Genomic DNA, 17,407 nt, shown 5'->3' on the forward strand with positions numbered 1-17,407 from the left:
CTATGGGGGAACTCTTGCTACCAGTAACCGCGGGACCAGTGACAGTGTTCTCAAGGTTTATGGTGGTCAATTCCAGCTCCCAATACAACGCGATCCTGGGGAGGATATGGATACATGAGATGAGGGCGATGCCGTCGACGTACTATCAAGTTATTCGATTCCCTACCCCAACGGGAACATATGAGGTCCGCGGAGATCAGGTGGCATCCAAAAATAGTCACCAGAATACAATCAAAAGGATGTCCCGCAGACCAGAGGATAAGCCGACGAGCTCCAGGAAGAGGTCCGCGTAGCAATTACAGTGCGGGGTCGCGGAAGGGGGGGAGCAAGTCGCGGTGATCCCAAAAACTTTGGATGAGATAGAGATGGTAAACTTGGGGCAGGGAGAGGAAGAGAAGTTCACGTTGATAGGGTCGAGTCTTGCAGTAGAATGGAGGGAGAAGCTGATACAATGCTTGGTGAGAAACAAAGACGTCTTTGCGTGGGGGATAGAGGATATCACTGGTTTAGATCCGGAATTCGCATGTCATCGCCTGCATATGAGGGAGGACGCGAAGCCAGTGAGACAGAAGATGAGGGGTATGAGGCCCAAATACGCGGAAGGAATCCGAGAAGAAGTTGCCAGATTAAAGAATGCGGGAATTATAAGGGACGTGGAATTCACGGACTGGTTGTCCAACATAGTCGCGGTCCCGAAGAAGAATGGGAAGGTCAGGATGTGTGTTGACTTCACAGATGTAAATTTAGAGTGCCCGAAAGACAGTTATCCAATGCCGCGAGTTGACGAGTTGGTAGACAGGACGGCGGGGTTCAGCATGTTCTCATTTATGGACGCATCGATGGGGTACAACCAGGTGGCGATGTATGGTCCGGATCAGGAGAAGACCTCCTTCGTAGTGGAAGGAGGCACATACTGCTACACGAGAATGCCGTTTGGGTTGAAAAATGCAGGGGCCACATTCCAGCGCCTGGCGGAGAAGATGTTCGAGGGCAAAATTCGCAAAGGCATTGAGATATACATCGATGATATGGTGGAAAAGAGCATGTCGGAGCAGGAACATTTGGAGGGGTTGGAGGAGACATTCCGGATACTGCGGACCCACAATTTGAAGCTCAACCCCGAGAAATGTACATTTGGGGTGACCACAGGGAAATTTCTAGGGTATATTGTGACACAGCGAGGGATAGAGGCAAACCCAGAGCAGATTAGGTCATTGGTAGAGATGCCCCGCCGCTTGCAGAGAAAGGAGGTGCAGCGTCAATGGAAGGGTTTGCGGCTCTCAATAGATTCATATCGGTCGCCCCGACAAATGCAGGGCCACTGTACCTGTTGTTGAGGAACTCCGCGGATTTCGCATGGACGGCAGAGTGTGAACAGGCATTCCAGGGGCTCAAAAGGTATTTGGGGGAGATCCCCTTGTTGTCGCGACCGGAAGAGGGAGAGAAATTGTATCTGTATCTAGGGGTCACGGATTACGCAATCAGCTCGGTCCTCGTTCGAGTAGTGGATAAGATAGAAAGACCGGTGTACTTTCAGAGCAAGACGATGTTGGATGCGGAAACCAGGTATAGTCGCGTGGAGAAGTACGCCCTCGCCTTGATATTTTCAGCACTGAAACTAAAGCCCTACTTCGAAGCACACTCAGTGATCGTGGTCACGAACTTGCCCCTTAAGCAGGCTCTGAGGGCAGAGAAATCAGGGAGAATGTTGAAATGGGCCGTGATGCTGAGTGCATATGAGATCCAATATCAGGTTAGGACAGCGGAGAAGGCTCAGGCCCTGGCTGAGTTCTTGGCGGAGTTCCCCGCAGAGGACCCTACTTGGGGGGAGGAGATGGTTTTGGAAAATGAGGGAGAAAAAGAACAGGGTAGCGCGGATCCATGGGACGAAGGTAACGGTTGGAGAGTGTTTGCCGACGGGTCAGCCACGGATGCAGGCAGCGGAATCGGCGTAGTATTGGTCACGCCAGACAATAACAGGCTAGAGCTGACGATGAAATTAGGGTTCGCGGCATCCAATAACGAGGCCGAGTATGAGGCGGTAATCGCGGGCATGGGAATGGCAGAAGGCTTGGGGGTGAAGGAACTTACTGTGTACTCCGACTCCAATTTGGTGGTGTGCCAGGCGAATGGTGGGTTCGCGGCACGGTGTCCCAGGATGGCGAGATACTTGGGGGTCCTCCGGGGTCGGGCGTCGAAGTTCACGGCGATTCGGTTTGTACATTTGAACCGTGGGGAGAACCGTCACGCTGATGCCCTGGCATATGTGGCCGCAGCCATGCCGGGGTCTGAAGGAAGGACTATAGAGGTGAGAAGACTGGACAGACCGAGCACAGAGGAACCAGTGGGAATAATGAATACCGCAGAGAGCGACGAAGGATGGATGTTGCCCATCAAGCAGTTTTTGACAGGAGGGGAGAATATTGGTCCCAGGGAGAGACGAAGGTTGGAACAGACAGCTCGGAGATACACATTAGTAGGGGGAGAGTTATATCGGAGGAATTTCAAGGGACCTTTGTTGAAATGCTTGGGGCCGGGACTGGCTCGAGAGGTGCTCAGTGAGCTACATGAAGGGGATTGCGGGAGCCACTCGGGCGGGGCGTGACGACAAGATACCGATTACCGACCACGGGGTTTGCCGGCCTCACATGAAGAGAGACGCTGTGGAATTCTCCAAAAAATGTGAGAAGTGTCAGAGATTTTCTCAGTTGATATGGGCCCCAGCAGAGCCGCTGCACAGTGTGTCTAGCCCATGGCCATTCGCGATGTGGGCCCTTGACATAGTGGGACCGCTGCCCATGGCCCGCGGTAAGAGGAGGTTCTTATTGGTCGCGACTGACTATTTTACAAAGTGGATTGAAGCCGCAGCGTTACAGCAGGTGAAAGAGGTGCATGTGATCAAGTTCTTGTGGGAAAATATCATTTGCCGTTTCGGGTTGCCCTATGCTATAATCGCGGATAATGGAACCCAGTTCACGGGTTCAAAGGTTAGGGGTTTCCTGCAAACGTATCACATCAAACAGGGATTCTCAGCCCCATACAACCCCGAGGGAAATGGGCAGGCAGAGTCCTCTAACAAAACCATACTCAACAATCTCAAGAGGAAACTGGAGGGCAGGAAGGGGTCCTGGGCCGACGAACTAAGTTGGGTGCTTTGGGCCTATCGGACGACCCCACGAACATCCACCGATGAAACCCCTTTTGCATTGGCATATGGAGTAGAGGCCGTGATACCAACAGAGATAGTGGCGGCGACCACTAGGACTGCGGCTGTCGAGGATAAGTCAAACTGGGGCATTTTGGCCAGAGACATGAACCTAGCAGAGGAAAGGAGAGACACAGCGCGCATCAAATTGGAGGAATATCACCGCCGCCTGCAGAGGCAGTACGACAAAAAGCTGAGAGTGAGGAGATTTGCGGTGGGAGACAAGGTGCTTCGGAGAGTGACTCCCAGCACCAAAAAAGCTAGCGAGGGGAAGTTGGGCCCGACGTGGGAGGGGCCTTACGTGGTGGTCGAGGTAGGGGGAACCGGCACCTACAAGTTACAAACCTTGGAGGGAACAGTGGTGGATAAGCCGTGGAATGTAAGGTTGTTGAAAATATTTCACGAGTAAATGTAATGAGAGAGACTGAAAACTGCATGAGCTATTTGTACATATATAAAACCGTAGCACTTTTGAGGTGGAATATTATTGTGTGAGTTTTCATTACCCCTCAGAGTGAAGGGAAGGGGGGGGATGAGCCCCCCAAGGACGAGAGGTCCAAACCTTAGGGGGGCAAAAAGGAGTTGCCACACTAAGGTGAGGTCTCACCGAAGGGGTGAGGAGGAGTTAAATGGGACCCACGGGGAGATAGGGGCAACGGAAGCGAAGAGGCTTCCGCGTGCCGCGGGCAGAGTGCCTGCTGGAGGTAGAGAGAGTAGCGGAGCCCCAATCTGGACGTGGGGCAGGCAAATCAAACATCCCCCAACCGACGGAGGGGAATGCGCTAACAGAGGCCAGTTTTTACTGGGTCAAATACACGAACAAGAGGGTTGACAGAAACAATTAGATAAAAGGGGGCAAAACATAATATGAACATCCTAACTGGTGGGGTGAGAGAGGCAGGGGATATAAAAGTGAAGAGAGGGGAGAAAGAAAGAAGAGAAGAAAAGGAAAAGGAAGAGAGAGAGTGGTGTGGCAACACGGCCAAGAGAGAGAGCGGTGAACAGGCTTGTAATCAGTATTTGAGTTATAAGAGCTTGCCATTGGTATTTGTGTTATAACAACATTCTTAATCATAATAAAACAATTATGATAAACATTACTTAAAATGCAAAACTATATTTGTCGAGACATTTATTCCCCCTACATATAATACAAACATGTTTTAGGGTTATTAGTTCAATGCATTTGCATCAAGTTTCTGATTTTCCATTAATTATTCTTTGAGGTTAGTTCAATGTAGTACATTACATTCAGTTTCCAATTTCTTATTAATTATTCTTTGAGGTTAGTTCAATGTAGTTGCATTAAGTTTTCGATTTCCCGTTAATTATTATTTGAGATTAGTTCAGTGCAATTGCATCCATTTTATAATTTCCCGTTAGTTATTCATTAAGGTTAATTCAATATAGTTGCATCCAGTTTTTGATGTTTCATTAATTAGTTTTTGAGATTAGTTCAATGCATTTGCATCCAAGTTCCAATCTCCCGTTAATTACTTTTTGAGATTAGTTCAATACATCTGCATCCAGTTTCTAATTTTCCGTTATTTATATTTTGAGGTTAGTTGAATGCAATTGCATCCAATTTCATATTTCCGTTATTTATTTTTTGAGGTTAGTTCAATGCAGTTGCATCCAGTTTCCGATTTCTCGTTAATTATTATTTGCGGTTAGTTCAATACATTTGTATCCAATTTTCAATTTCATGTTAATTGTTCTTTGAGGTCAGTTTAATGCATTTGCATCCAGTTTCTGATTTCCAATTAATTATTCTGTGAGATTAGTTTAATGCATTTGCATCAAGTTTCTAATTTCTCGTTTATTATTTGGTAAGATTGCATTTGCATCTAGTTCCCGATTTCTAGTTAATTATTGTTTGAGGTTAGTTCAATGAATTTGCATCCAGTTTCTGATTTCCCGTTAATTATTTCTTGAGGTTAGTTCAATGCATTTGTATCCAATTTATTATTTATGCATTGAGCTGAGGTTAGTTCGATACAATTACATCCGGTTTCTGATTTCCCATTAACTATTCTTTGAGGTTATTTCAATGCATATTTGCATTTAGTTTCTGATTTCCCACCAATTATTTTCTGAGGTTAGTTCAATGCAGTTGCATTCGATTTTTTATTTTCTTTTAATTATTTTTTGAGTTTAGTTCAATGCATTTGCATCCATTTTCTGGTTTCCCATTAATTATTATTTGAGGTTTGTTTGATGTATTTGCATACCATTTACGATTTCCCATTAAATATTTTTCAAGGATTTGCATCCAATTTCTAATTTTTCGTTAGTTATTCTCTGTCGTTAGTTTAATGCAATTGCATCCAGTTTCCGATTCCTAGTTAATTACTTTTTGAGTTTAGTTTAGTTTATTGTATTTGCATAAAGTTTTCGATTTCCCGTTAATTACTCTTTGAGCTTAGTTATGTATTTGAATCCAGTTTTCTATTTCTTTTTAATTATCCATTATGGTGTGTAATACCAACTTCTACTGATCCATCTGTAGTGTCCTTGCAAACATGACATAAAAAATAAATTATATTTGATTTACTATGTTGGATCATCAAAGATTATCCAGTTCCCGATTTCCCATTAATTATTCTTTAAATTATGCATGACTCATTATGTGGAATCTGCAAAGATTATCTACGAATGGGTATTGTTATATTAAATATGCATAACTATTATATATTAATATTATATTGATCACTCATCCAAATTTCTTATAATGTAAAAACCTCACTTTCCATTTAAAAAAAGAACTCACATTTGATAACACCCTTCAATTTCATTTTGTTGTTTAATAATAGAAGTTTGATTGAAGTTTTGTGAGATTGCCTAATAAAGCGAAGTTCATATATATTGAAGCTACTTTAATAGCAAGGAGTTACCAATCATACGGAAAGAGATAAGATAAACACAATTTTAAATGCAAAACTATACTTATCGAGACATTCTCACAACATATAATTCAACTATGTTTTGAGATTACTTCAATGCATTTGCATCCAATTTCTGATTTTCTGTTATTTATATTTTGAGGTTAGTTCAATGCAGTTGAATCCAATTTCTGATTCCCATTTTTTTTAGGTTAGTTTAATGCGGTTGCATCTAGTTTCTGATTTCTCATTAATTATTCTTTCCAGTTAGTTCAATACATTTGTATCCAATTTTCAATTCCCTGTTAATTGTTCTTTGAGGCCAGCTCAATGCATTTGCATCCAGTTTCTGATTTCCCATTAATTATTCGGTGAGATTAGTTTAATGCATTTGCATACAGTTTCTAATTTCTTATTTATTATTTGATAAGGTTGCATTTGCATCTAGTTTCCGATTTTCCGTTAATTATTGTTTGAGGTTAATTCAATGAATTTGCATCCAGTTTCCAATTTCCCGTTAATTATTTCTTGGGGTTAGTTCAATGCATTTGCATCCCGTTTATTTTTTAAGATTAGTTTAGTGCAGTTGCATCTGGTTTCCGATTTCCGGTTAATTATTCTTTAAGATTAGTTCCACGCATTTGCATCATGTTTCCAATTTATAATTAATTTTTCTTTGAGATTAGTTCAATGTAGTTGCATCCAGTTTTCGATTTTCCATTAATTTAATCTTTGAGGGTTAGTTCAATGCATTTGCATCCAGTTTCCGATTTCCTGACAATTATTTTTTTATATTAGTTTGATGTATTTGCATTCAAGTTTTGATTTCCCGTTAATTATTCTTTGAGGTTAGTTTAATGCAGTTGTATCCATATTCCGATTTTCTATTAATTACTTTTTAAGATTAGTTTAATGCTTGCATTTGCATCCAGTTTTTGATTTCCCGTTAAATATTATTTGAGGTTAGTTCGATGCATTTGCATCCAATTTTCGATTCCCCATTAATTGTTCTTTGACATTAGTTTCATTCAATATTATATATGTTTTAAAATATTTGTCATTATTGCTTTGCCATTATTTTTTTTCTTCATTTTCTATTATATATTTTGTGATGTTATTTTCTGTATAATTTAATTTTCCACATGTAATTTGTTTTGGTTTGGTATATAATTTATTTAAGCCCAACATCCACTTTAACTGAATCTCGTTATTCCGCCGAATTATATATATATGAAAATTTATATAGTGTTGAAAATTTATAAATTTATAAATTTAATTGGAATATGTCGTAATTATTGTGGTCAGAATTGTGATTTTTCGAATCCTTAACTATGAATAAATGTTTAAATCCCATTATGGATGATCAAATCGAAAGGGGTTTAGGAAAATCGTTTTCGGTGGAAACTATTGTTTTTAGCAATTTAGTTTTTTGTCTCATATTTTTTTTCCCCGTAATTAGCTATATTATTTAGGAAAAGTTGGAGACTCTGTGAAACTCTAGATGAGATTATTTTTTTGTAATTAGTTATAGTGTTTATGAAAAGCTAGAGACTCTCTAAAACTTTAGATGCGATTGTTTTCTTATTTATATTATACTTTTTTATAAGAAATAATTGAGTTTAGAAAAAACTGGAGTGCCTGCGAGTGTTCAAAAAAATAGATTGGTGAAGGTATAACTATAATATATATCTAAGGAATTGAAATATGTCGTAATTATGATTTTTTGAATCTTTAACTGAATAAATGTCTAAATCACATGGCGCATAAAATCGAAAGGGTTTTAGGAAAATCATTTTCGGTGGAAATTATTGTTTTTAGCAATTTAATTTTTTCTCTCCTATTTTTTTTTTCGTAATTAGCTATATTGTTTAGGAAAAGTTAGAGATTTTGTAAAACATTAGATGGGATTGTTTTTTCATAATTAGTTTAGGAAAAGTTGAAGAGTCTGTGAAACTCTAGATGGGATTGTTTCCTTATTTATATCATACTTTTTTATATTTAGTAATAGAGTTTAGGAAAAATTGGAGTCTCTATAAGGGTATAACTATAATATATATCTAAAGATAAAGATAAATATTTGTTTTCTATTTTATCTCCTACTTTTTCTTAATTAGCCATGACACGTGGACACTCTAGAAACGCTTTCTCAATTGAACAGGGTAGAGCTATAATATATATATAAAGATGCTTTCTCAACTAACCATGAGGCGGTCTAACACACAAGACTCTATATAAACAGACAAAAAAAGAGAGAGGCGTACCTTAGCCGACGTCCAGCATAAGAGAAGGTGCTAACCATGATACGTCATATATGGTAAATGACTCGAGATCTCTACGACTCGGTAGAGAGATCATTTCTATAACCGTGTTATCTCGCCGTTGATCTGATTCCGAGATGTGTGTGTATATCTCGATACCTGTGTGTGTGCTCTGAGATGTGTGTGTGTGTGCGCCAAGATACGAGATGTGTGTGTGGTATAGAGATCAATATCTGTACCCGATTATAGAGGAACCGGTCTCTATGGTAAACCAGTACGCATTTTTTTTATTTCTTTTTAGTAAAATCAAACACTTATACTAATTATATATTTACATGCAAAACCTTGTTAGTTCGATATATACGAGTAGAGGAGGAAATCATACCTATCGCACCACCAAGCAAGAGATAGTAGTGAAGTGACTATGGTGTCGCCATGCTGATGACTGCCAGTGGTAAGCTCAAACTTTATTTGATTCAAATCTCATCTAATTACCTGATTTGCCAATGGTAGCAATTATTCTTTCACTTTTCACTGCACTTTTGGAATTTGTAGTCATGGATGACACTTGAGTTTTAAGAGAAACAATTTCTTGGAAAAGAATAGGCACGAGCATTATTTCTCTGCATGACAGGTTAGTACAATATACATGATATACATAATACAACTATGTTATTAGAATATGCATGAGTGAGTAGATACTAGATATTATGATATATACAAGAACCAAATTATTTGAATGCTATGTTAGTACAGAAAGATGCATGGTTTAGTTAGGATATATTGGCTTCAGAATTTTCTACGTGCTTGAAATCCTAGATTTTTCATCATAAACCATCCAAAGCAAACCAAGTTTTCGAAAACAAATCAATTTTTTTTTTTTTTTTTTTTTTTGAAATTCATTTTGAAAACCATGGAAAACAATACAATTTTTTTTCACAGAATAAGAAATACCACAGATGATTGAATAACAAGTGAGGGCAGGGGAATGAGTTACCGACAAGAAGATGGGCATGAGGATGACCACAGGATAGAAATACGATCAAACTTAGCACCTATGAATTAGATGATATTATTTTCTCTTTGATTGCTTGACCGTCACAAAGTACTGAACGACACCCAAAAACTTTCTTCCAAAACAGATAGAGCATAAAGCATAGGACCAATCTTTTGGAGACGACTTCCTCATACATCGCAATCACTAGTAGTGAATCCTCCAATGCCTTCCATTTTTCTTTCTTTTTTTTTTGCCTCGAGTACTTCTCAACTAGGAGATATAGTGGACTTAGAGATCAAGAGTGGACTTTCATAGGACTATAATGTAGGTTTAGGTGATGGGCTCAGAAAGAAGGGATAGGATCAAAAATTTATTTTTAGAGTAGAACTTGTCATATAAAGGGAGGAGTAATTGGAATGATGGTAGTGAGATGATGATATGGATTCCAAATCTCAAACAAAACTGTCCCTTGTTTAGGTTTTCCATTTTGGACCGGTGTTGATTATTTTGTGCACCTCTAAGCATTTTGAGCTATGACGGGGTTTTTATGATTTTTTTATGATTTTTTTTTTTTTTTTTTTTTTTTTTTTGCCCTTTGCATTAGGATTTTCTTCAACATCTTCTTGGGATAAATAGCATTTTGGGGTTTTTTTTTTTTTTGCACTAGGATTTTCTTCAACATCTTCTTGGGATAAATAACATGGGGGTGATTGTTTCGTGATCAAAGATGGATGGAATGATGCCCCTAGAATATGACAAGTTCTATAAAAATAGGTATGGGTAATCTATGGGTAAGCTAAAGATTTATTAGGCTTCCTATAAAATATGGGCTTGTATTATGGGAAATAAAAGAATAGGCTAAGGCTCAAATGGGCTTCTAATGGTAGCATATGATATTAGGTGGGCTTATGAGGCTAAAAACAAAACGATCAAAGATGGCTTGTTCCATCGTCTCTCTAAGATTTCCACTATACTCTTCGTCTTAAAATAAACAAAGTTGGGTAAAAAGTAGTACCTCTTTAATTAGTCGGCATTAGTAGGATTTTCCATGTAGAATCTTCATAGTGAATGGACATTCATTGTTGGGTTCGAACTTTCTAATTCATTGATTCCACTCTAGTCTGGATCTGCTTCCTAAGCTTTACTTGCAACAATCTGTCTCCATTGGTATCTAAGTCCCAGTAGAACATCAATGCCCTCCTTCATATATCTCGGCTCTCAAGAATGTTGATCATCTCGAGCCAGCTGACTTCTTTGATAGATAGCTCTCATGTCTTCGATGGATGCAAATGGATGCTAATGATGCAATATGGAGTTTGCCCTCTCCACGGTAGGGTAGCTGATTGGATGATTGGCTAAGTAGCCGTTGATTGATGGAATGCAGAATTTTCCCCTTCTTCAGTCAGGTAGTTGATCAAATGATGTTGTGGAGCTTTGCCCTCTCCACAAGGGTAAATGCATAATGCTGAATGCTGATGTTGATGTTGGTGATCTTAGACATTTGAAAAATCTTCTCAAACATAACCGCTGAACTTTCTTCCTCCTAAGTTTCTTCTTCTCGGTGAGTGATTCTCTCATCTTCGAACAATGAAAATCATGTACCACCTTAAGACAATAGATTTTCATAGGTATGATCAACACTTCTATGGATTCCTTCAGTAATTTGATCAGGCTTCAACGCTCAGAGGGGATCAAAGTTATACCAATCTGCACATAATGTGGTTCATCTGTGGTGCCAAGGTTGATAGTCTTTGTCTCCACAATGACTAGCGTCTGTCAATCCTCAGACTGCTCATGAGAAAGAATGGACTCAGCAGCTTCATTGTCCATTCCTTCTTCATCGTCGGGGGGAGAGGATCATAATAATCTGCACAAGTCATTTAATCATCTTGCACTAAAGCAAGTTGGTAAATCATATTCTGTGGGATTTTGAAAACTTTTTTGATTTTTTTTTTGTATTTTTGAAAATTTTTAATTTTTTTTTTCTTTTGAAATATTTGGATTTTTTTTATTTTTGAAATATCTGATTTTTTTGGATTTTTGAAATATCTGTTTATTTTTTTATTTTTTTTTATTTTTGATTTATAACTATATACAAAAGGAGTTAGAACAAAAAGTTTCACGCCCTTTGAGCCCTATCGGATTCATCTGGTGGCTCAACCGGAGCAATATGATGGCTGGGGATTGGATCAATAATGACTTGCGTTCCCCAATCATCATAGTCTCCATCAATGAATAGATCCTCATCAAAATCTAAGGTTTCTAAAAACCTTTCCCAAATCTCATATTGCGTCTGGGAGTCAGAAAGTGGCATGTTCTCAACATCCACTGGAATTGGGTCAATAATAGATTCCATATTCAACAGATCATCTAAATCAAGTATGGTCTGAGGGTCCAATTGGACATGATAAGGAGTGATAGTCTTGTCTCCTGGGTCAAATCCTAATCCTGGGGAATTGGCTAAAGTAAAAGATGGAGTATAGTCCATACCTGACGAGGAGGATGTCGATCCAACCTCATTTATCCAACTAAACTATCTAGCCTCATGATCCAACCTAAGTTGGCGATATCCTGAATAGGAATTAATATCTAGCTTTGAAACAATAATTTCTGAGTTGGGATCTGGGTCATCGTCTTCGCCCCAAAATATGTTTGAATCAATAATAGCCTCAATCTCTGCCCCTAGATCAGGTAGAGCCAATCTGAGATAATTCACCGTGGCATTAGAATCGATAAATAATTCTGTCAGTCCTTCCACAAACTCCTCAGTATAGCCTAGCCCTTTTCGATCATCTTGACTAGGAATCAGAAGTGGTTCTAAAATGCCGTTTTGGTTTTCCCAATCCAAATCCAAACGGAAAATAGTTACGCTCAAGGAACAACTGAGTCGTCTTGGGATTTCCATTGCAAAATGGGGTAGGGAGCTTCTCCTTGTCAGGTGCTCTAAACTCCACAATCCCTAATGGTTTCTCAGTGTAGATACACTTTCCTTCAATCATTGGTATTACCTTATGCTCCTTTGAAGAGTCCAGATCATCCGAATCACCAGTGATGCAGATAATCTTCCCTTGCCATAAGAACTTAAGCTTTTTATGAAGTGTAGAGGGAATTGCGCTGGCCTGGTGTAGCCACGGTCTACCCAAAAGGAAATTGTAATTGGCCTGGATGTCTATAGCCAAGAATGTGACTTTGAACGTGGCTGGACCTATTTGGACGTCAATTGTGAACTCGCCAAGGACTTCTCTTCTCTGATTATCAAACCCATGAACTACTCTGGCTGTATCCTTAGTGAAAGTGAAGTCTTCCGGCATGATTCCAATGGCTTTCGCAGAATTGACCGAGCAGATATTTAAACCAGATCCGTTGTCAATCAGTACAAATGGCACCTTATGGTTGTTGCAATGCACCGTAATAGTCAACGCTTTCGTGTAGGTTATTCCATCTGCGATCAGATCATCATCAGAAAATATTATGGAGTTTGTCTTCTAGAGGGAAGCGACGGGACGTGCCAAATCGTTCAGCTAGATAGAAGCTGGAACATGAGCTTGGTTCAAGACTTGAAGAACTGCTTGCCTATATTGGGGTGATGCCATGAGTAAACCCCATATGGAAATATTGGACTTGGTTTTCTACAATTGTTGGATTACTTCATTACCCTCCCGCTTCTTTGGTTCAGTAGCCGTGGGCAGGTCAGGCTGTTGGGCCAAAACCTGATCCTTCTGTAAGTGTGGTGCCTTGTATATCCTTCCTCCTCTTGTCAAACCGTGAGTCTCAACACATTCCTCTGCCAAACTAGGTTCTAATTGTTTCAACTGATGTAGTGAGATTGTTGAGTCATCTTTACTTTTCTCCGGCTCAATTAACTTCTTCCCTAGAACCTCCTCGGTATCGTGACTCTTGGCTGGCACAAACTAGACCTTGGGGATTGTGATATGAGTTGGGATCTGGCTGGCTCTTGAGTTGGATTCGGCGAATCACGGGTCCTTGAGGTTTGACCCAACTTGTGACGTCGCGGATTGAGATGTATTCAAAGGATCTACCCATTTTGTAATGGGCCTCTGCATCATAAAGGATTCCAGATGCTCTCTATTCAACTTGAACGGCTTTTGTATCTGTGGACTATGTAAAAATGGTGCCACCACCTCATTTAATTGGATACCTCTAGGTTTTGTTTGCTCCATGCATCTTCTAACTGCATCTTGAAGATTAACTAGTCTTGTGGTGCTAACATTGGACGTCTGTCCGATCGGAATGATGAATGATGCCGGATCCTTCTTGACAGCTTCTAAAGTATTAACTCTTCCATTATGAATTGGAAATGGATTTGTCGAAATATTGGGAGTGCCAAGATTGAAGGCATCTATCTTACCCTCATCAATTAAACTTTTGATAAGATGTTTAAGGAGCATGCACCTCTCCGTCGTGTGACCTGGAGCTTGATGGAAGTCACAATGTTTCGAAGCGTCGTACCAGAACGACACTGGATTTGGAGGAGGCCTCGGCTGCATTAGCATAATCAAGCCCTGTTGGACTAAAGCTCTCAATACAACTTGTAATGGGAAGCCCAATTCTGTGAACTGCCTCTGTTGCCTGGGAAAACCCCTGTCTTGTTGTCTTGGAGGGAAACTGACTTGATTGGAAAAAGGATGATTTGTCACCTTCGACTGAATTTGCGTATGTGGCTGAGGTTGTACTTGTGTGGCAACGGCATGTGTGTCCTTCGGCTTATTGACAGTAACTGAAGGTGGCTTCTTCTTCTGAGCATCGTTTGAACCTTATGATACAATTGAGGTCATAGTTCCACAAGCTAAAACATCTTCAATTTGAGTCCCTACTGAAACCAAAGCCTGAAAAGATGGATGATAGCTGAGACTCAATCGATTCGCATATTCGGAGTTCAAACTTTTTACCACCATTCGAATCTGTTCGGTCTCTGGTGGCCTGTCTAGAATTTGAGCTGCTTTGGTCCTCCACCTGGTTACATACTCGGTGAATGTCTCAATAGGACCTTGCTTAAGTGTCTCCAATTGTCTTCGACCCATCTGGATGTTTGTATTGTATGAAAAATAGGTCACAAAAGCTATTGCAAGTTCAGCCCATGTTCTCATCTTCTGAGCGTCTGTGTTCATCCACCAAGTCAGTGCCGCACCCTTTAAACTCCTCTGGAATAATTGGACCAATAGTTCTGGCCCGATCCCCATAGGCTGCAAGTAGCTAGCGTACATTTTTACATGGGCTTTGGGACACCCAGTTCCATCATATCTCTCCATCTTAGGGAATTCGAAACCATGTGGAACCCTAATTTGTGGATATGGACAAAGACTATCCAAATCGAACTCGTCCGCTTTGATCTTGGTCAGTGCTTCCTCAAGTTTTTTTCAATCATGCGCCCTTTGGGCTTTGGTATTGATCTTGGATGATAGGAATTTGATTTTGGGTGTTCATATAAGTGGTAGGTTGTGGTGTCTGTGTGATGTATGGAGGAGGGAACATGAATGGTGTAGAGCTCATGGGTTGGGATAAATTCGGGGTGAACATGGGTGTGGATGTATATTGGTTTGGGTTATAGCATGAATGGTGAACGGTGGGTTGTGCCATATAGGTAGGGTCGATATAAGAGATGAGTTGGCTTGGAGTCTGAGTTGGTATAGGAAGTTGTAGTTGGGTGGATTGATGCATGAAATTCCTAGTAGGCAGCTGAGCTTGTGGAGTAGGTAGGTTAATATCAAACCTTGGTGGTGGTAGTGGAGTGGATTGCCCTTGAGACAATTGTCCTTGCCCTATGTTCATGAATTTTGGTAGCATTTCTCGAAGCATTCTCTCCATTGCTTGTCTCATTAGTTTTTCCGATCCAAGAGGGGGTGATGTTGGACTCTGACCACCTCCTTGGGGTGGTTGTCCATTGCTAGACAGTGATTGTTCACCTTGAGAGATAAGCGAGGAACTAACCATTGGCTGAGACGCTAGTGGAAGAAACCATTGAGGAGAATTAGCTAGTAGATTCTCCATTTCCATAAGCGAGTTAACGGTTGCATGAGATAACCTTAACCCTGGCTTTCTATTCCAATTGGCTTTCGGATAAGCCTTCTTCTTTCCTATCTTAACTGAAACACCTCAAAAGAAAACGTAAGTCTGACTCTCTAGGAATGTCCCCAGCAGAGTCGCCAAAAACCTGTACGCACAAAAATGTGTACCTAGGTTTATGCAATTGATTTTAGAGTCGCCAGTAACTTTATTAAGGAAAAGTTGAGTAAATCCTATGTGAAGGACTAGCCCTCGAAACTAGATGATTATTGGGTTTGAGAGTCAAGGTACGTTGTGTGAAGGTGTTAGGCACCCACACTCGCCTGGTAAAAACCAGCCTTACTTCTATTGAGATGTAAAGTTTTGAGATAGGAAAACGAAGAAAGCTTGAAAATTAATCTACCAAATTGGATGATCTTCACTAAATTATTTAAAAGCAAATGACTATATAGTAAAAGTAAAAAAAAACAAATAATCCTAATATGCAATACTAATTAAAATAAAAGAGAAAAGAAAGATGTCACCTTGTTTGGAATGTTGCCTCATACTTGATTGTAGATTGATTGATTGATGATCTTGATTGATTGCTGATGAATGATGATGATAAACTTGATTTGGAATTGACAACTATGATTTTTGGATTGAAACAGGTGATTTAAGAAAAAAAACAACTTTTGGTGAAAAGAAGTTTCTACTCAAGATCGAAAGAAGGGAAAATAAGACTAAAGACGAAGAACACGAAGAACTTCATTAGAAAAACCTTGAAGTCGAAATTTTACCTTCAACTCCAGATTAAACTAAAGAAATTCTACTCTAGCATGATGAACTAGAAAAGAAAAAAAAGAAGAACACTCAAGAAAAGAAAACTACTAGGCTATTAGCTCTGAATAGTTAGGTCCAGATTATTAACTCCGAATTCCTAGCTCCAGATGTTTTTTATGAGTGAATGAGACCCATATTTATAGCTTTTGGGCATTGATTCAAATATGGTAATGAGTTTGATCCAATGGCTGAGTATTGATGAAGAAAAAATCAAATGGCTTGATCTTTTTCTGGTTGCACCTCCTAAATTTGGCCCTTGATTCAAGAGGTGGGATAAGGGGTGCGATCTTGGCCTTTGGTTTTTGGATCTTTCAGATGGATTAGGGCAAAAAACCAAGCCCTACACGTCCTCAATGAGCCCATAATCCAGGGTTTTCAAACATGGCTCCAAAATGGCATATTCTCTAGAATATTCTTGATTTTAGGGATCAAATCAAATAAAATAATTAAGGAAGGTTCTCTAGGTTTTTGGAGACTTGAAAATGGGCTATAAAACCTAATGAAAAGTTCCAACTCGAGCTGGATCCACATCCCATGAGCACAAGTCCAAAATCCACAAAAAGGCCCATTTTGACCATATTTTCAATGCTGCAAATTCCCTTTAACCGGGTCAAAATTAGGCAAGCTCTTCTTCACAAAAAATGTTAATTAATATATTAGGAAGGTCCATGAAGTCTTAAAAATACCCTTGGGTCGAAATCTTAATCCAATAATGTATTGCACTGAACAACGCACACAACGGGCTGAAACGGGATATGGCAAGATTAGGGTTTCTGAAATCCAAAAGGAAACTAGGCAAGCTTGTACTCATTTCGAAGGATTTTTCAAGGGGAATTCAAATATTAAATAATCTCATCCAAAGAAAGAGTGGAAAAAACGAGATTTGGGATCCAAAGTAAATAGGGGCATTTTGGTCATTTTCAGCTCAAAACTCAAAAAGCAACGAAACTTCAGCCATAGCTAGAACATTATGAGGAGAGTCTAAAGACTATAAAAGAAGATGAAAAGAAAGAAGATTGATATAGAAATGAAGACTCTAGAAAGCAAATCACCTTATATGATCATATTTAATTCAAGGCAAAATCGTGAATGATTTATGTCTGGGTTGCAAAAATAGGGTGTCTACAGTTGCCCCTCTTTGGCGGAGGTTGCTTGCAACTGAACGGCAAAGCCATGGAGACAAACCATTTTTGTCAAGCTCCAGCCAAAAGATCTCATG

The 17,407-nt window shown here is 39.8% G+C and overlaps 2 protein-coding genes across 2 annotated transcripts; one reads left to right on the forward strand and one right to left on the reverse strand.

Annotated features, from left to right (window-relative positions):
* The first annotated feature begins 1,546 nt into the window (after positions 1–1,546).
* LOC147517764 (uncharacterized) lies at positions 1,547–2,605 on the forward strand. Its single transcript, XM_086593694.1, has one exon. It carries the CDS (start codon positions 1,547–1,549, stop codon positions 2,603–2,605), a length of 1,059 nt encoding a protein of 352 aa, XP_086449820.1.
* A 9,535-nt stretch (positions 2,606–12,140) lies between these two features.
* On the reverse strand, positions 12,141–14,567 carry LOC147517765 (uncharacterized). The gene is made up of 4 exons (XM_086593695.1): positions 14,246–14,567; positions 13,502–14,116; positions 12,998–13,243; positions 12,141–12,784 (listed from the first exon to the last, which is right to left on the reverse strand). Exons 1-4 carry the CDS (start codon positions 14,565–14,567, stop codon positions 12,141–12,143), a joined length of 1,827 nt encoding a protein of 608 aa, XP_086449821.1.
* Positions 14,568–17,407: the final 2,840 nt, after the last annotated feature.

The sequence above is a fragment of the Coptis chinensis genome, chromosome 2 (genome assembly GCF_015680905.1).
Source record: "Coptis chinensis isolate HL-2020 chromosome 2, ASM1568090v1, whole genome shotgun sequence".
Taxonomy (NCBI): domain Eukaryota; kingdom Viridiplantae; phylum Streptophyta; class Magnoliopsida; order Ranunculales; family Ranunculaceae; genus Coptis; species Coptis chinensis.

What these genes read in the sequence shown, in the direction of transcription:
- LOC147517764 (XM_086593694.1), top strand. Translation starts at nt 1,547, where the DNA reads ATGTTGGATGCGGAAACCAGGTATAGTCGCGTGGAGAAGTACGCCCTC.
- LOC147517765 (XM_086593695.1), bottom strand. Translation starts at nt 14,567, where the DNA reads ATGTACGCTAGCTACTTGCAGCCTATGGGGATCGGGCCAGAACTATTG. An exon ending in GATTCGAATGGTGGTAAAAA is followed by an intron (nt 14,117 to 14,245) that starts GTTTGAACTCCG and finishes TTGTATCATAAG; the next exon opens with GTTCAAACGATGCTCAGAAG. An exon ending in TGAACCAAAGAAGCGGGAGG is followed by an intron (nt 12,785 to 12,997) that starts GTAATGAAGTAA and finishes ATCTGATCGCAG; the next exon opens with ATGGAATAACCTACACGAAA.